Genomic DNA, 17915 nt, shown 5'->3' on the forward strand with positions numbered 1-17915 from the left:
AGCCTGGCTCTCTTGGGACCCAGCCAGAAAAACAATTTGTTAGAATGACCCCCCCACGTAACCAGCTAAAGCTTTGGGCTGAAATCCAGAATGCTTATTATGGGAAAGTGGGGTTAAAATTGTTCCTCTGAAACTCTGTGGTTGTTTATTTGAATTAGCGAGGTCGCCCCAGTGACAGCTGTGGAGGCCAGTCTTTAATTAGGAGAAGAATTTGCCCTGAACGTCATCAGAGTGGCATTTCTGAGGCCTCGGGTGTTTTTCTTCCTGGCTTCTTCCAGCCTCGTCTCAGTCCCGGGCTCCATCCAGGGTTAAGAGCTAGCTTCTTCCCAGATGACCATTTCGCATGCTTCTAGCAGCCCCATCCCCCACCCTCGCGAGCTGGGGGCTGCTTCTGGAGCCTGGGCTCCAGATGAGGCCGTGAGTGTTTGTCGTGTGAAGTTGGGCACAGCTGGTCTTGAGCGCCGTTGCTGCAGGCCACATGCTACTCTGAAGTGTTCTATATCTGTAAGCACATTTCCATCTCGTCTTTATAACCAGCAGGTGAGGCGGAGTCCTTAGCGTCCCGCTTCACAGGTGAGGAGGCTGTGGGGCTGGGATCACACGGCTGGTTAGTGAGGTGCCCACTGCAGAGGCTGGCACAAGGCAGGCACTCAGTGGATGTTTATCGAGTCTGAGTCTCTCTCGCACCGAAACGTCCGTTACATTTACCATCTTCTGCCCTCTAGTTTTTCTTTTTTTGGCCACACTGTACAGCTTGCAAAATCTTAAGTTCCCCAACCAGGAATTGAACCCGTGCCCCCTACAGTGGAGGCCCAGAGTCCTAAGCACTGGACTGCTAGAGAATTGCCCCTGCCCTCTAGTTTTTACTTTGACTTTTCTCTGATAACATTGAATATGTTAATCTTTTCTTCAAACCTGGGTTTACTTTTTAAACTTTGAGTTACGGAGAGTTTTAAACATTTTTAAAGAGAGAGAGAATAGTATAATGAAACTCTGTTCAGTCCTTTATGTAACTTCAGCAGTCATCAACTCATGGCCTGTTTTGTCAACATGCCCATCTTCTCACTTTCCTGGCCTGTATTATTTTGAAGTAAATCCCCCAAATCATATTATTTCAGCCATATATTTCAGTGTGTGTCTCTAAAAGAAAACGAACTCTTAAAAACAACCATAATATCATTGTTGCACTTCAGGAATTAATAATAATTCCCCAGTATTGCTTATTCAGTCAGCATTCACGTTTTTGTGCTGTGCTTAGTTGTGTCTGACTTTGCAAGCCCGTGGACTGTAGCCCACCAGGCTCCCCTCTCCATGGGAGTTCTCCAGGCAAGAATTCTGGGGTGGGTTGCCATGCCTTCCTCTGGGGGATCTTCCCAACCCAGGGATTGAACCCAGGTCTCCTGCATTATAGGCGGACTCTTTACTGTCTGAGCCACCGGGGAAGTCATGTCTTTAGTTGTCTCCTGATGTGTCACGCGTTGTGTTAAAGTCTGTTTGAACAGGCTCTGATAAGCTCCGCATTGCAGGTGGCTGGTGTGTCTCTTCTGTCTCTTAGTCTGTAGGCTCGTCCTCCCTGTTTACTTCACTGTAGTTTGTATGTCGAAAAAACCGGGTCACTGGCCCTATTGAGTTTCCCACAGCCTGGATTGTGCTGATTGCATCTCGTGGTGTCGTCTAATGTGGCCACGTGTTCCCATGTTTCCTGTAAACCTCCGTCTGACCAAGTTCAGGTTGAATTTCCCAAGGAGGCAGGGGCCTCTGCTGTCTCTCTGTGATGTTCACGACCACTACTGATCAGGGCCTGTATCCCCTGCTTCTTTATGGGTTGTAGATGGTTTCCAAACTGGGTTCTAGTCCCTCAAGGGCCTGTCCCAGGGCGGGGCACACAGAAGGCTTTGTAAATCTTGGTGCCAGTCTGTGTCCCTCCGGCCTCTCCTTGACATCCTTGCTCACTGGCTGGTCTCCTGGGGAGAAGGGTGACATGGTCCCTTTGACTTGGAGACCCTGGTCTGGGCTCAGCCCTTGTGTGCTTTCCTCAGCCCCCTGCATGGGAGGGCGCTAGGCGGCAGGCAGGAAGAGCACGGGGGTGGCCAGGTGGCCCCGGGTGAGGGCTCCAGCTCCTCAGCTCTGAGAGCCCACTGCGGGCAGTGTGTGGGAGGAAAGGCTGGCTTCACTCTGCAGCCCGGAAGAGGTCAGACCAGCTGGAAGAGCCGCGATTGTGGGAGAAAACAAGTCCTTCAGAGGAAGTCTTCCTGTCAGGGTCCTTCACAGCATCGCTGTCACCCCACCCTGGGAGCTGCATTGTGCCACCTGCTCTTGGGCCCAGAGGCCAGAGCTGATCCCTGCTGCCCTGGGCGTGCAGACGGGGGCTCGGGACCTCCTTTGGGGTCCTGGCCAGGCATTAAATGATGACGCCATGCTCCAGCATGTGGCTGTATTGTGATTTAGTGTACCTTAGTGCTGGGCATTCAGGTTGTTGCCTTTGTTTTTTTCCTGGCTGTAACAATTAATGCAGCAACAAACCCTGGGAGAGCTTCAGTCTTTGTCTGCATTTCCGGTTATGATAGGGAACCCTTGTTCCCTGGAATCACCCTGTGAGACAGGTGGCTCCTTTCTGAGGGTCTCGCTCCCTGAAAGCTTCACTGCCTTTTCTTTTCTCAGCATTTTGGGGACCTAGTGTGGGTTCAGGTGTGCATGGGGCTGGGAAGGCTTCCTGGGAGAGGGCTCGCAAGGCACACTCTTGATAGTGACCGAGGGTGGAGGCATTTGGAGGGGGTGGGGGAGACCAGAGCTGTCGCTCGATGTGGACCTTGGGGAGCTGAGGCCAGAGGAGGTGCGTGAAGGGATGGGATGGGACAGGGCAGGGGTGAAGGGAGAAGGCCTGGGGACAGAGCCTAGACTTTGCCGAAATGAAAGGGGAAACCAGGGAGCGGCTCCAAGCAGGCAGTGACTGAGGAGCCTGTGTGCTGGGTCACCTGGCCACTGGGCGGAGGATGGACAGGACAGAGCCAGTTAAGCCCCTGATGCGAGAGGGTTCCTCACAAACTTGGCCAAGTTGGCAGGAGATAGTGCCTTTCACTTAAATTCACATTTCTTTAATTCCTGCTGAGGTTGGATATTTTTATATTGATTCTTCCAACTGTGTTTGATCATTTTGTGACTTGACTCAGTGGGTCCCAAAAGCCTGTCACTGCGGACATTGCGGGTGGCGAGGCCAGACTCATGGCTCAGCCTTGCATAGGAGCCCTGAGAGACCCAGTGATGAGGTGGGGCCCAGACTACTTGAGCTGCCCTGTAACCAGGGCACACAGGGTCTGCTGACTGGGAGAGCAGGATGAGTGGCCATGGAGGTCGCTTCTCTGCTGTCACATTTGAGGAAGGGGTTCAGGATGCAGCAGACTCAGCTGGGTCAGGGGTCCCCAGTGGCTGGGGGCAGCTTTGTTGAGGAAAAGCCCGTCCAGGCTGGTCTTGCCTGCAGGCCATGCGCGCTGGCTGGAGCAGAGAAGCTGAGTGAGAACAGGCCTTGGGGACAAGGTTTCTTCTCAGCCCTGCTCACAGTCCGCCTGCCTCTGCAGGTGAGCAGTGTCCAGCCCATAGACCTCGTCTATAAATGGGTTTATTGCAGGCTTTTCTGATGCCCCGGAAGCCTCCTGAGGAAATGGGGGCTGCTGGTCAAGAACATACCCTTCTTGGAAAACGCTACCTCCTAGCTGGCTGCCTCTGGGCACGGGGTCCCCTGCACTGCATGCCCCCTTGAAGGAGCTGGCTGTCCATGTGCAGCTGGGTTGCTGAGTTGGGGTACAGACAGCGTGATGGCCAAGTAATGACCCGTACTGTCTTTGCAGCTTCTGGATGGGAACCACGGGGGCCTTGAGCCCTTTCCCTGTGAAATCTGAACAGTGTCAGGGTATTGCAAGGCCACCATCATGGCCGGGCCCTGTCTAGGTTGTGCCTTCATTGAGGCTGGAGTCCCTCCTCCTTACATTTAATTTTACATGAGAACAGAACTGGGTGAGCTGACCCACCAGTGCTCAGCCGCTCAGTTGTGTCAGACTCCTTGCAGCTCCATGGACCGTAGCCCACCAGGTCCTCTGTCCGTGGGATTTCCCAGGCAAGAATACTGGAGTGGGTTTCCATTTCCTACTTCAGGGGATCTTCCTGACCCAGGGACCAAAGCCCAGTCTCTTGTGTCTGCTACATTGGCAGATGGGTTCTTTACCACTGAGCTACCTGGGAAGCCTGATCCACCAGAGCCCTCCCCAAACTGTTCCTGATTCCTGATGATTCCTGATGACCTAAACCTGGTTACAAGGGAAGTGCACGTTTTTATAGAAAAATTCTTCCCTGAGAAACAAAGCAGGGGCTTCCCTGGTGGCTCAGTGGTGAAGAAGACGCCTGCCAGTGCAGAAGACACAGTTCAATCCCTGACCCAGGAAGATCCCACAAGGTGCAGAGTGCCTGGGCCTGTGCTCCCTAGAGCCCGTGCTCCACAATAAGAGAAGCCTGTGCACTGCAGCTAGGGAGTAGCCCTGGATCACCACAACTAGAGGAGAGCCCACACAGCAACAAAGACCCAGCACAGCCAAAAACCAATAATTTTTTTTTTAATATCAAAGCAGTCTTGGACATGGCTGCTCTCACCCTGTGGTGTCCGCCTGGTTACAGCCTGGGCTGACACTCCAGGCCTTTCTCCTTCCATGGGTGCACAGTGGTTAACATAAAACTGTATGTACAATTTTTACCTTGACCTTCTTCCACTGGGCACGGTCAACCACTTGCCCAGCAGCCACGTGGGTCCAGGAGTGCAGGCAGGCCTCCCCAGGCCTCAGTCCCCTCAGGGGACACTCTGTCATCTCAGGGCCTCATGGCTTCAGCCAGGTTTGGAGCCCCCATCACATTCTTCAGATGCTTCAGATTACTGAACCTGAGATGTGGCTGCAGTGGAGGAGAGCAGGCTTCCTGGCTGACCTGCAGGTGAGGGGAGAGGTGAGAGGATGCGGTCCCCAGGCCCCTGGGACACTTGGCCACCCAGCTCCGAGCTGGCGAGAGCTTCGTGAGCGTGGCGGCCGTGCTCAGACCCCAGGGGACTTGGCAAAAAAACACCCATGAGGCCGGGATGGACGAGGCCTGGGGAGGAGGGTCAGAGGATGCGTCCGTCACTGTGGCTGTGCTGGACACTCCTCGTTTCCCCCTGACTGGGGAGGGGCTCTAGGCCCGGCTGGAACATTTTCTTACCTGGTTTCCCTTATGGCTACGCATGGCATAGGGCACAATTCTGGCCTCTGAGAGGAACAGCACCTCTTCAGCAGTAAATGGCAAAGCCCTCTGGCCCTTGTGCCTTCGTCCTGCCTGTTTCAAGGACTCTGTCTGCTAGGGCTTTGGCTGCCTCATGGATTCAGGGACGGAAGCCACCAGTCAGCACTGGTGGAGCAGGAAGACAAACAGATCCCATCCTGCCTGGGGGCCTGGTGGGGCTGCTCCTGCCTGCACTGCCTGCTTCCAGGGTTCTTACTCCATGAGAAAAGTAACCCCCATCTGCTTAAGCAACTGTTAAGTTTTTTTTTAATTGCTTGCAGCTGAATGCAATCATAACTGATAAGGTAATGTTTTAATATTTTACAAGGGGGAAATGTATTTACATATTGTGTAATTAAAAATGAAAAATAATTTAAATCCCCACAGATTTCCGGGCCCACATCAGACTCACTGAAACAGAATCTTCAGGGACGGGACTCACATATCTGTATTTTTAACAAACTCCCCAAATGATCTGATGTACAGTAAATCATTTCCATATCCATTAATATTGTCCCCATTTTATATAGGAGAACACTGAGGAAGGAGGTTAAAAAACATCCCAGTGGTAGGGACAGAATGAAGGGACAAAATAGGTGATTAAGTAGTTAATCCTCCTAGGGGATTGTAAATAGAAAAATATGGGAGACCCTTGTAAGTTAATGATGACTCAAGAAAGCAGGTTTGCTTAGCAACAAAACAATAGAACAGAAGCAGGAGACATGCCCCCAACAACAAAAGAATGGTGGCATGAGGCCCATATCCTGCCTGGTGAGCTCAGTGGGTCAGTAACCCCCAAAACATATTCTCTGGCCCCTAAGACATGTTCTTTGCACAACACCCCCCCCCCAATAAAACAGTAGTAGAAAATAAAGGCAGGCCAGAAATGTCTGACACCTGCCCCATGGTGTCATCAAGTTAATGACCCCCAAAACAGGCTCTGTGCACACAAAAGAAATCATTTACAGGAAGGTGACTTTTCAAAATGAAAGACCCTCGTTTTGTACTGAGACCTGAAAATACTTTTCCAAAATGTTAATAACAGTCCTGGCCTGACCAACAAGTAAGCTTCCTTGTCCTAACTGGGGGAGGAACTGATGATGGAAACGTGATGTCTACTCAAGAAAAACAAAGAGGTTCTTCTCCTTTCCCCACTCTGCCTTTGATTAGAAAATTGTAGCTCACTAAGTTCTCAGGGTGCGGCCTTTCTCACCTGTCTGCTAGTAAACCTCACAAGCGTCCTGTTCTAATAGAGTACTTTAAAAAATTTTGTTTATGTATTTGGCTACAACAGGTCTTCATTGTGGCATGCAGGTTCTTCAGTTGTGGCTTGCAACTTCTTGGGTGCAGCATGTGGAATCTAGTTCCCTGACCAGGGATCGAACTCCAGCCTCCTGCACTGAGAGCATGGAGTCTTAGCCACTGGACCACCAGGGAAGTCCCGTAATAAATCCCTTCTTATCTACCTCTATTCAGCTCTTGCTGAATTCTCTGCACTAAGACATAAAGGACTATGGTCCCGGAGCTCTTCTGAGCCCCGGAAACGATACCAGTCGGTTTCACCAGTGTTTTCTTTTAATTTGACTGCACCAGGTCTTAGTTGTGGCACATAGGATCTTCGTTGCAACATGTGGATCGAGTTCCCTGGCCAGGGATTGAACCCAGACCCCCGGCATTGCAAGCGTGGAGTCTTAGCCACTGGACCATCAGGGATAGTCCCTCCTGTTTGTCTGTTTGTTTTCCCCACTTTTTATGTCTGGAGGGTTCCATGAACAGAGGAGCCTGGCAAGCTACAGTCCACGGGATCACAAAGCATCAGACACGACTAAGCGACTAAGCACACACAGTTGATTAACAATGTTGTGTTACTTTCAAGTGTACAGCAAAGTGATTCAGTTATGCATATACATGTATCTATTCTTTTTCAGATTCTCCCGTTTAGGTTATTTCCCCAGTGTTTGTAAGTGAGACTTGCATCCATGACTGTCTGGTTCCAAAGAGCGCCCACCCCCTGCCCCAGCCTGCCCCTGGGAGTCCTGGCTTCCTCTCACAGTCACAGGACTTCTGAAGGGAGCTTCTAAAACAGAAAATTCAGAACTGTTTTGGACACAATTTTGCACGGCTGTTCAGGACTGAGTCCCTGCAATGCATGTGTCCCCAGGGGATGAGGCCAGGTAGGTTAAAAAACAGACTCATCAGTTCTTGGTCTCGTCTTCTTTTGAGACAGAAATTCTTTGAAATTAGTTTTTTCCGTAGACTTTCTCGGGTTAAATCACTTAAGAATTACTAGACCATCTCACCCATGAAAGGTAATTACGGTTGTTTTATGAGTGTGGAAGACATATAGCGTGTAAGTGCTCCAGGAGTCTCCTGTGAGTTATTAGAACTCGCAGAATTCATGTTCTACCAAATTAGCCATCGAGAGCTGATAGATTGTATCTGCAGTTCACCGAGGCTCTGGTCAGCAATGCACATTCGTAACAATTAAGTGCACACCTGTTCCCCCAGAGGGGCCTCTGGGCGAGGTGGTCGCCCCAAGGTTGTAATAGCGTGATCTGCGTGAGGATTGAGACTTGTGTGATGAGAGTGATCTTTTCACAGGGACAAGGGTCTTTGCCTTGAGAAGCAGGAGGTCAGTGCCCTTGAGCCCCTGGGGTGGGGGCAGTTCTGATAGTGTTCCATGGATCAAGCGTGGCCTGGGGTCAGGAGCTCCATGTTCCAGACCTGGGCCCAGCATGAGTCCACCATGTGTCAGGTCTCTGATTCCACATGGTCAGACTTTCAGGCAGCCCTGTTCCTGAGCTCCATGGTGCAGGGCATCCTGGAGATACTCCTCTAGTCGCCCTCGGGGACCACCTTTGCTGGGGGTCTCCACAGTATTGGGCTTCCCTGGTGGGCAGTGGTAAAGAATATGCCTGCAATGTAGGAGACCTGGGTTCTATCCCTGGGTTGGGAAGATCCCCTGGAGGAAGGCATGGCAACCCACTCCAGTATTCTTACCTGGAGAATCCCACGGACAGAGGACCCTGGTGGGCTACAGTCCACAGGGTCACGAAGAGTCAGACACACTGAGTAACTGGAGCACAGACCAAGCACTGCTCTGCATGCTGCATGCTGCTCTGGGCCAGCCTTAGTTCTCACAGAAGCTTCGTATGATGTGGGTGTTACTGTTCCCAATCCGTAGATGTAGACACTGAGGCTCAGAGAAATTTAGTTACTTGCTGAAGGTCACACAGCCAATAACCACAAGAGTTAGAATGGGGCTCAGTTCGGCCTGACCACAGGCATCACGAGGCCATGTGACCTGCCTCCGTGGTGCGGGTGCTGGGCAGCGGTGGGAGTGCGGGGGGCGGTGCTGCGGGAGGCCTCTGGACTCGGAGTCAGGGAGATCTTTGAAGAGGCAGGATCTAGAGTGAGTGCAGGTGAGCTGGGGAAGGTCGCAGTGGTTCTGGGAACTTGGAGGAGCCCGGCTGAGGGGAGCCTTGCTGTCACCAGGAGGCCTGGAGAGGCTGGGGAGATGGTAGGGGCGAGTCAGGGAGGGCACAGGTGCCAGGAAGGCGGAGGGAGAACGTTTTGCGTTTTATGTGATGCTGTCTTCAAGACATTTCATATGACCCTGCTCATTATTCCGTAGTACAGGAGTGGTGGCAGTACGTTCACCTCCAAGTCCCTCAACATCAGGAAGAGATGGCCACCCTCCTGGTGGAGTGTGGCTTGCTCTGCCCTCAGTCAGACAGTGAGGACCAAGGCTTCTTGTCTGTACCTTTTACCTAGGGTGTCAGGAGTAGTCATAACTCATCTCCTCTTTTATTCCAAGTGGTTTCCAGTCTTCATTCCATTTACCTTGAGTATAAATTATTATAAAAATGACCCTAAGTTCCTTTTGGAAGCAGGCCTTTACGTGTGTTCCAACACTCGGTGAGAAGAAACTTGGACTGACTCACTCACACAGTCGCAGGGAGTGGCCGCAAAGGGCCAGGAGGACAGGGCAGTGAAGGTTGGGCCTTGTGGCCCTGATGGACTGCGGGCCACAGGCTGCCGGGACCGCGAGTCTTGTCTCAGGAGTGCACGAGCAGGTCTCTGGGAATCCTGGAGTCTCCGAGTATGTAGGGGTGTGGGGGAGGCATCATCACAGTCATTGGTGACTCACTCATTCCCTGGAACCCTGGGACCAGCTCTTCCTGGGAGAACAGACTAAGGCTGTGTGGGCAGCTCCCAGCTCCCGGGGCACTTAAGGAAGCCCTCGGGGAGACGACAGCACAGTGAGGTCAGCATCCCAGTCCCACAGACCTGCTGCGCCTGGTCCAGCGGCTGAGACCCCCAGTGGAGAGTCTGCCTGCCTGCCCAGAGCGGCCCTCCTGGGAGCGCTGCGGCCACGTGGCTGTCCTGGACATTCATGTTCTGCTTAGCTTTGCAGGTGTTCTTATGAACGGGGCAGCCGAGGCGCTCGAGATGCTCTCTGTCAGGGTGCTTTCCAACCCGGGTGGTGCTCTTGGGGAGCCCGTCTAGAGTGTGTGCTGAGTTAAGTACCTGCACACTTTTCTGGAAGGATCTTCCCAGATGCTCACAGGGAATTACTCTTCCTTTAACATTCCATCCAGAAAGAGCCGAGAACCACTGCCCTGAAAAATGGCCTCCTCTGGGTTTCTTTCTCTATTCTCTCTTGAATGTCTGTATCAAAGCATGTCCCCCAAAGCCTGCTGCTCAGAGGGGGCCACCCAGGCCTTGGGGGACACGGAGTCGGCACTGGGGCATGGCATGGAGGGTGGTCTTTGTCCCCCAGCCTGGCCTCGGGTGGCTGTGCCTGGGGCGTGAGCGTTGGGAACTGGGCATGGAGACCCAGGGCCGGCTGGCAGGGGCACAGTGCGGCCTCGCCTGGCCCAGTGTGGTGTGGTTTTGTCCGCAGTCCTCCCGAGCTGGACGCCTTTCCTAAATGGTCCCTGCAGGTGCGAATGGCTCCACAGAACAAACCAGAACCTTGGACTGGACTGTGGCTGTTTAGATTTTTTGCTTGGGGGACATCTGTGCCATGGAGTCCCTGGGCTCCGAGAGGGGCCCCCACGTGGCCCCGGGGCTGTGTGGGGACCAGAGAGGGAGGGAAGCAGGGTCAGTTCAGCACAGAGAGGACCGGCTGTGTGTTCTCGCCCACAAGCACGCATTTCTGCCTGGCAGAGATCAGTCTGCACAGGGCACTTTGGCTCCGATGTTCACTTAGCATTCCTGCACTGATTTCACTTGGTGGTGAGGCTGAGGCATTTATCATTTTTAAAAGGCATGTACGTTTGCGCCTTGTGGATGGACCTCGTCAAGGGGCCGTCCTCTCGTCTGTGGAAACAGCAGAGGTTTCCTCAGTTAGGCACCTTTGCCGAGTCAGCCCCCCTCCCCCTCAGCATTTCCTCAGGGCTTGTCTGGCTGGGTCACAGGGAGGAGCAGTCTGTGCCTTTCCTACTGAAGTTTTACCTACTATTAATGTTGGAAAAATTCAAGCATTTAAGAAGAGAGACCGTCTGGATGACCTCTCCCATGTGAGTGTGTGTGTGTGTGTGTGTGTGTGTGTTGGTTGGTGTCAGTGTGCCGTGGGAGGACGCCTCGCAGTCAGGTTGGGGTTGAACTGGAAGCCCTCAATGCCCGGCGCTCTCCCCTGGCCCCTGCCCTCAGGGTGCACCTGGGCTGCAAGCCCACTCTGTTTCCCACAGCCCTAATCTGAGCCCTAGCCCCTGAGAGACCTTTTCCTGTCAACTGGCCTAGCGGGTAATAGCCGGAGACCCCCTCCCCAGCCCAGCCTCCTCCCGCGCTCCCTGCCGCCCCCCAGCCCTAGGCCCATGTCTCCCCCAGCTCCTCTCTACACCTTTGTTTACAAGACCTGGGGAAATTCCCCATCCAGACCCCAGTAGCTCTGCCTCTAGAAAAGAAAGTAAAGTTGCTCAGTCATGTACCACTCTCTGCGACCCCATGGACTGTAGCCTGCCAGGCTGCTCTCTCCATGGGATTCTCCAGGCTCTGTCTCTAGAGAACATGTATTTAAAGCTATGGACTACCTCCTCTCCACCGCCCCGCCTTCCAGGGGAATTTCAGTTAGAAAGAACTTGGACCAGCAGCCCATGCCCGCATGGATGACCAGCCTCTGTTCTCCGCTGCTGGGCTGGCCTGAAGGGCTCCTTTGTCAGGGCCTGGGAGGACGAGGTGTCCTCATTCGGCCAGGACAGGGTGTGGGATCGGCTGGCAGGGCACTGCCCTTCGGAACTGAGCTGTCCGGGTGGGAGAGCGAGCTCAGGATTTTATGAATGTGCCAGTCTTTAAAGAAAGTAGATGTTTAAAGTGAGGAGAAACCTAAATGCAGCATGCTGGTCTGAACTGGATCCTAGACAGAAGAGGGTATCTTAATGGAAAAACTGGAAAACTCTGAATAGGAGTTAGAAGTCCTGAGCTGCTGTTAGCGTCTCACTTTTGACACATGAACGGTGGCCCTGAAGGATGTTAACATGAGCAGAAACTGGGAGACAAGCCCTTGGGGATCCTTGTACTATCTTGGCAGCTTCTCAGTAAGTCTGAAATTATTCCAGTATTGACAGTTTATTAAAAAAAAAAACAACAAGGGGAGCAGCTGACTGCACTTGACCCCTCACCCTTTTCTCTGCATGCTTCTCAGCCAGCCCTTCTCATCTGAGAGATTGGGGTGGTGGTGGCATGGCTGTGTCCAGGGGCTGGGGGCCCAGGTGTACTCAAGGCCCAGCCTTGCCTGGGGTGTCAGAGTCCAAGGTCTCGTGCGCCAGGATGACCTTGGTTGTTTCTCCCTGCCGGCCGTGTGCAGTTGGGCTGTTCACCCCTCGGCTTCTCTTCTCCCCTCTGACAAGGGCTGCCTTGGAGCTGGGTGGCACATAAGACTGTGTCTGTGAAGAGGCCACAGTGTGCTCCCTGGACCCCGTGTGAGAGGAGTGACTTCAGTGGCTGGGCAATTTGGGGTCAGCGGTGTGGCCGGTGGGGCGCAGGCAGTGCTCTGGGCTCCCTGCCCCAGGATCCACGTCCAGAGTTGGGAAACATGACGTCCACTGTGAGTGACTCGTGGGGAAACTAACAGCTGGGCTCTGAGATCTGGGAGCTTCAGCGTTTGGATCCCTAAGGAAGCAGTGCCTCTGCCCTGCACGTGGGCCAGGCCCTTGTGGGGCTTCCCTCTGAGGGAGACCCTTGTGGTGCAGAAGCCCTGAATCAGACAGCTGGGTGTTTGCAGGTTCCCAGGGCATCGAGTGACCAGGGTGGCTCGTGGACTGCTGTTTACCTGTAGGTGGCAGTGGTGACACAGGAAAGCGAGGGACACCCTGGGGAGGCGGGGGTGGGGGTGGGGGTTCCAGCCTCTGTGTGGCTGTGTCGGGGGCTCCGCAGGGCTTCCTGTTTCGTGTTGAGTTCACCTCCCAGCAGCCCTGTGAGAAGACTGCTGTGATTATCACATCTTACAGACAACAGAAAACCTTGAAGAGGTCACATTCCTGGGGTCACACAGTAATTGGCTGAAGTTTGAACCCTCCAAAGCCTGGGAAGCCTGGGTTTCAACTCCCTGCTCAGACTCCACTACGACGCCCAATTCTCTGGCTTCTGAGCCCAGAGGGAGATGCTGGGGAGAGCTGGAGCCTGACTCCGATCTCCCCAGGCTGCCTAGGGCCCCAGAGGATGTGCGGTCACCACTGCTCAGTAGCACAGGCCCTTTGCTCACCCACAAGTTCAGATGGAGAGCCAGGGTCCCCCCAGTGGCTGTAAGATGGGAAGAAGCTCCCAAAACAGCATCGGGAGGCCTTGAGAACTCAGCTCTCATGTGGACCATAGACCATACCATCAAGTACGGGTGCCTGTCAGAAGCGCCCCTTGAGATCCTACGGCAGGAGGCACGGGGAGGCCGTGGAGTGGCGCTGTCCTTGGGCAGGCTTGTGGGGCACGGCTTTCCAGGCCAGAGAAGTCCCAGTGACCTCCTCAGAGCTGGACGCAGATATGAGACCCCTTAGCAGGCAGAGTCCTCAAGCCCCTGCTGGGGTTCCCGCGCTCACACTCGGGCAGATGATCTACCTTTCCCTGAGGTGAGAACTCAGCTCCACTAGGTCTTCTTATCCCTGTGTTTCTTCTCATGGCCATGGTCAGGTTTGGTAAAGCCATACGTCAGGCCCGGGACGCTGACTTCACTACTTCTGTTCAACATAGTCTTGGGAGTCTTAACCAGAGTAGTTATAGGAGAAAAGAAAGGAAGGGCATCCAAGTGGGAACAAAAGAAGTAAAACCATCTCTATTCACAGATGATGTGACCTTGTATGTAGGAAACCCTAAAGGTTTCATGAAAAAAGAAAAAAAAAAACTGTTAGAATAAATAAATAGATTCAGCAAAGCTGTAGGATATGAGTCAACACTCAGCTGTTTCTCTACACAGCGAACAATCCAAAAAGGAAATTAAGAAAGCAATTTTATTTATGATAGCATCCAAAAGAATAAAATCCCTAGGAATTAGCCAGGAGGTGAAAGACTTGTACACTGAAAACTGCAAAACATTGCTGAGAGAAATGTTTTTGTTGTTGCTCAGTCACTCAATCATATCGGACTCTTCCTGGCTTCACGGACTGTAACCCACCAGCCTCCTCTGTCCACAGAATTTTCCAGGCAAGAATACTGGGGTGGGTTGCCATGTCCTCCTCCAGGGGATCTTCCCGACCCAGGGATTGAACCTGCATTTCTCGCATCTCCTGCATTGGCAGGCTGACTAAGCCACCTGGGAAGCCCAAAAGAAATGAGAGAAGATGAATGGAAAGACATCCCATATTCATGGACTGAAGACTTCATGTTTTGAAGCTGACAATACTAACCCAAAGTGATCTGCAGATTCAATGCAATCTCACTCAAAATCCCATCAGCATTTTTTTTTTTTTGCAGAAATAGAAAACTCCATCCTAAAATTCATATGGCATCTCTAGGGACTCCAAATAGCCAAAGCAACCTTGACAAAGGACAAAGCTGGGACTTCTCTGGTGGTCCGGTGGCTAAGACTCCTGAGTCCCAGTGCTGGGGGCCTGGGTTCCATTTCTGGTCAGGAGACTAGATCCTGACCAGAAAGATCCATGTACCTGAAGATCCACGTACAGCCAAATAAATGTTTCTTTCAAAAATAAATAAAAATAAACATACTAAAAGAAAGAGGGATAGCATAGAAGGACTGACACTTCCGGATTTCAGAACTCACCATCATTAGAGCAGCGTGGCCCTGGCACAGGGAGAGATGGAGACCAGGGGATGAAACAGGGAGACCCGAGGCAAATCTTCCCATGGATGCTCAGCTGATGTCTGACACACGTGCCAAGACCAGCCAGTGGGAGAAAGAGTCTTTCCAACAGATGGAGCTGGGAAAACTGGGTGTCCACACGCACAAGAGTGGAGTTGGAACCTCACCTTATACCATCTAGAAAACTCAACGATGAATCAATTAATAGCTAAATATGAGCTATTAATAAAACTATAAATGTTTTAGGAGAAAACAGAAAGCTTCATGACCCTGGATTTAGCAGTGCAGAGTGGGAGAAGATACTTGGAAAGCATGTATCTGCTAAAGGATTAATACCCACTTCTGTGAGGTTCCTAGAGGATCAAGTTCAGAGACAAGAGAAGGGTGGGTGTCAACAGCTGGGGGAGGGGTGAGGAGTGAGGGTTTCAGGGGACTGAGCTTTGGTTTGGGAAGATGCATCATTTCTGGAGGTGGTGGTGGGGACGGTTACATGTACTTGCACTTAATGGCCCTGAGCTGTGCACCGAGAGGCAGTTATGGTGCTACATTTTATGTTACATATATTGTGAAAGTGAAAGTCGCTCAGTTCTGTCTGACTCGTTGCGACCCCATGGACTATACAGTCCATGGACTTCTCCAGGCCAGAAGACTGGAGTGGGTAGCCTTTCCCTTCTCCAGCGGGTCTTCCTGACCCAGGAATCAAAGCAGGGTCTCCTGTGTTGCAGGCGGATTCTTTACTAACTGAGTTATAAGAGAAGCCCACGTATATTTTACCACAGTAAAAAAAAAAAAAAAAAAAAAAATCACCAAGAAAAGAAGAAAAAGTGTCCATAGGCCAGTATGCTGTCAGAGCAGAGTCGGGGACTGAGGGGGTCAGAGATCACCAGACCCGCTACCTCCTTTGACAGAAACAGGGCTCAGAGGAAGAAGCAGAGGAAGCTGGGTCCAGGGCCCAGGGGTGACGTGGCACAGCAGGACTGAGCCCAGTCTGCGGGTGGTGGGGCAGGGACTCCGTCTGCCTGCCTCCCGCTGCCTGCCAGTGCACGACCCTCGGCAGTCATCAGCTGGATGGCCCTGTCCAGGGACCTCCACCCCTGGGAGCGCGTCTGCACCTGCTTTCTGCCCCCAGGCTCTGATGGGAAGGTTCAGGGTGGGACCAGGCAGGGCTGCCTCACCTGCAGCCAAGGTCCAGAGCACGATCTCCATCAGGCCCCTGCCCTTGCCCTCTCCAGCTGCGGGGTGGGTACAGGGGCTGCCGCAGTCCCTGAGGACTTCACATTAGCCCTGTCTGGTCCTTCCTGGCTTGTCTGGTCCTGTGTGCCCTGCTTGCAGGGGCCTGCTGTGGTCTGGCAGTGTGTGTACCACTGCCAGGGAGTGTGTATGTGCCAGTGCCAGGGAGGTCTCTCTCACTTCCTCCCAGCTCCATGGCACCAGGGCTCCTAGGGATTGGGTCCCCAGGCTGCCAACGTATACATGGCCTGAGGACCACCGTGTTTTATTTTGCCTCCAAGTTACAGAGGAAGCTGCCTCTGGAGTCTCTGGGCTGGTCAGGTTATACTTTGTGCACCTTCTTCCGGCCCCTCCTCTGCCTTTTAAGAGGGTGAGGGAGGAGTGGGACCACCTGTTGTAGAAAAGGACACCCCATGAAACGGGGGGGCACCCCTGAAACAGAGAAACACCTCATGAAATGGGGGGACACCCCTGAAACGGACACTCCATGAAATGGGGGAACACCCATGAAACAGAGGGACACCCCCTGAAACGGGGGGACACCCCCCGAAACAGGGACACCCCTGAAATGGGGGGACACCCCATGAAACAGAGGGACACCCCGGAACCGGGGAACACCCCTGAAACAGGGGATACCCCATGAAACAGAAGGATACCCCATGAAACGGGGGGACACCCCATGAAACAGGGGGACACCCCATGAAACGGAGGGAGTCTCTAGTGAAAGGGGAGCAGCTGCAATTAACATCCACCAGGTCAAGGACCCAGAGCAGAGGCGTCCATGGCTCTGAGTGCGGTGTTGGGACTGAGTTCTTTCCACCTGGCTGGTCCTCCTCACCTGCCTCACTGGCCTGAACCCATCCAGAGCCTAGAAGGCTGATCTCAAGTTGATGGGGCATGTTGTCAGATGAGTCCTGCCTGTGCAGACTCCTTTTCTCCTCTCCACCTCCGACAGGAAGCAGCCCAGCCACTCTGGGCTCCTTCTCACTCTTGATTATGGAGGAGGTGGAAGATTCGGCTGTTTCTCCTCCAGGCTCACCAAGAGGCTGCTGCTGAATGCAAAAATGCTAACCCAGCCCTCTTTAGCCTTCTGGTGCTGGCTGCTTCTGATGTTGCTGTATTTCACATCAAAGTGTAGAAATCAGCAGCCAAGAAACCAAGCCCCTGGACTGGACTGTCCTCCCAGCATCACGGCCCTGAACTTCAGAGCATGTGGGAGGGACATTGTGGGGCGGGGGGTGGGCTGCTACTGGAAAAGAACCTTGCCATCAGAGTCTGGACACCCCAACCAGGATGGAAGCTCAGAGCCTTAGCCACTGCATTGCCAGGGAAGTCCCAGGATTGACATTCAAGGCACCCTGGCCCCCAGCCCACACCAGGCAGGGGGCAGCCTTTTCTGAATGGAGAAAATGCCATGGCAACAGCATCAGGATGACAGGCTCTGAAGGTTTAATGGGCGCTGTGTCTGCCCCTGCTCCACCCAGCCCTGCACAGCCCTGTCCAGCTCTGCCTTGCCCCTGGCCGTTAGCATATCACTGGAGACCTCTGGAAGGTCAGCCCTTTGCTGCCCGGGTCACTGGCGCTTTGATCTGTCTCCATCCTGGGGGCTGGCTGGCGGGAATGACTTGCTCCCTGACCTCTGGAGCATTGTGTTTTTGCCGTTGCACCAGGATTTATTTATCTTCGGTTTTGACAATTTATGTGGTAACAGAAATGAGCCTGAACTTGGCGTCCTCTGGCCTGGGGAGGGAGCCAATGGGTGTGGCCACAGTTGGAGGGCAATCAGATCCAGCTTGGTCCCATGGCGGGAGTTCTTTTATGAGGAAAGGAAACCGAGAAGCGCTTTGAGCTCCTTTGTCAGCCTTCCCTGCTTCTTCTGTCTCAGCCGAGCCAAATACCCACAGTTGTATGTCTGTGGCATTTCCAGCAAAATGAAAATAAAGAGGCATTCTTCTGAGGTCGATTCTTTATAATCAAAAGGAGCCTCTATCTTTTGCTGGAAACTCAGAGCCCAGTGATTGAATAGAGGGTGCTGACCCCGAGGAGAGGTTCTCACGCCTCTGACCCCCTTCCCGGTGGTGGGGAGGAGGGGTGGGGAGGTTCACTGATGGAAGTTTCTTCTGTCAGGCCTCCAAGA

At 53.0% G+C, this 17915-nt stretch overlaps 1 protein-coding gene across 9 annotated transcripts in view; it reads left to right on the forward strand.

Moving 5' to 3' along the window:
• The window catches only part of TOM1L2 (target of myb1 like 2 membrane trafficking protein), a 71574-nt gene that overhangs the window by 17464 nt on the left and 36195 nt on the right, over positions 1-17915 (forward strand). The window contains exon 1 of one of the 9 annotated variants that reach the window (XM_027519277.1): positions 7445-7469. The exons of the other annotated variants lie outside the window; for them this stretch is intronic. Within the exon in view, the coding sequence (XP_027375078.1) occupies positions 7445-7469 (25 nt within the window). Of the gene's footprint in view, positions 1-7444; positions 7470-17915 lie in introns of those variants that run through there. 9 annotated transcript variants of the gene reach the window in all.

The sequence above is a fragment of the Bos indicus x Bos taurus genome, chromosome 19 (genome assembly GCF_003369695.1).
Source record: "Bos indicus x Bos taurus breed Angus x Brahman F1 hybrid chromosome 19, Bos_hybrid_MaternalHap_v2.0, whole genome shotgun sequence".
Taxonomy (NCBI): domain Eukaryota; kingdom Metazoa; phylum Chordata; class Mammalia; order Artiodactyla; family Bovidae; genus Bos; species Bos indicus x Bos taurus.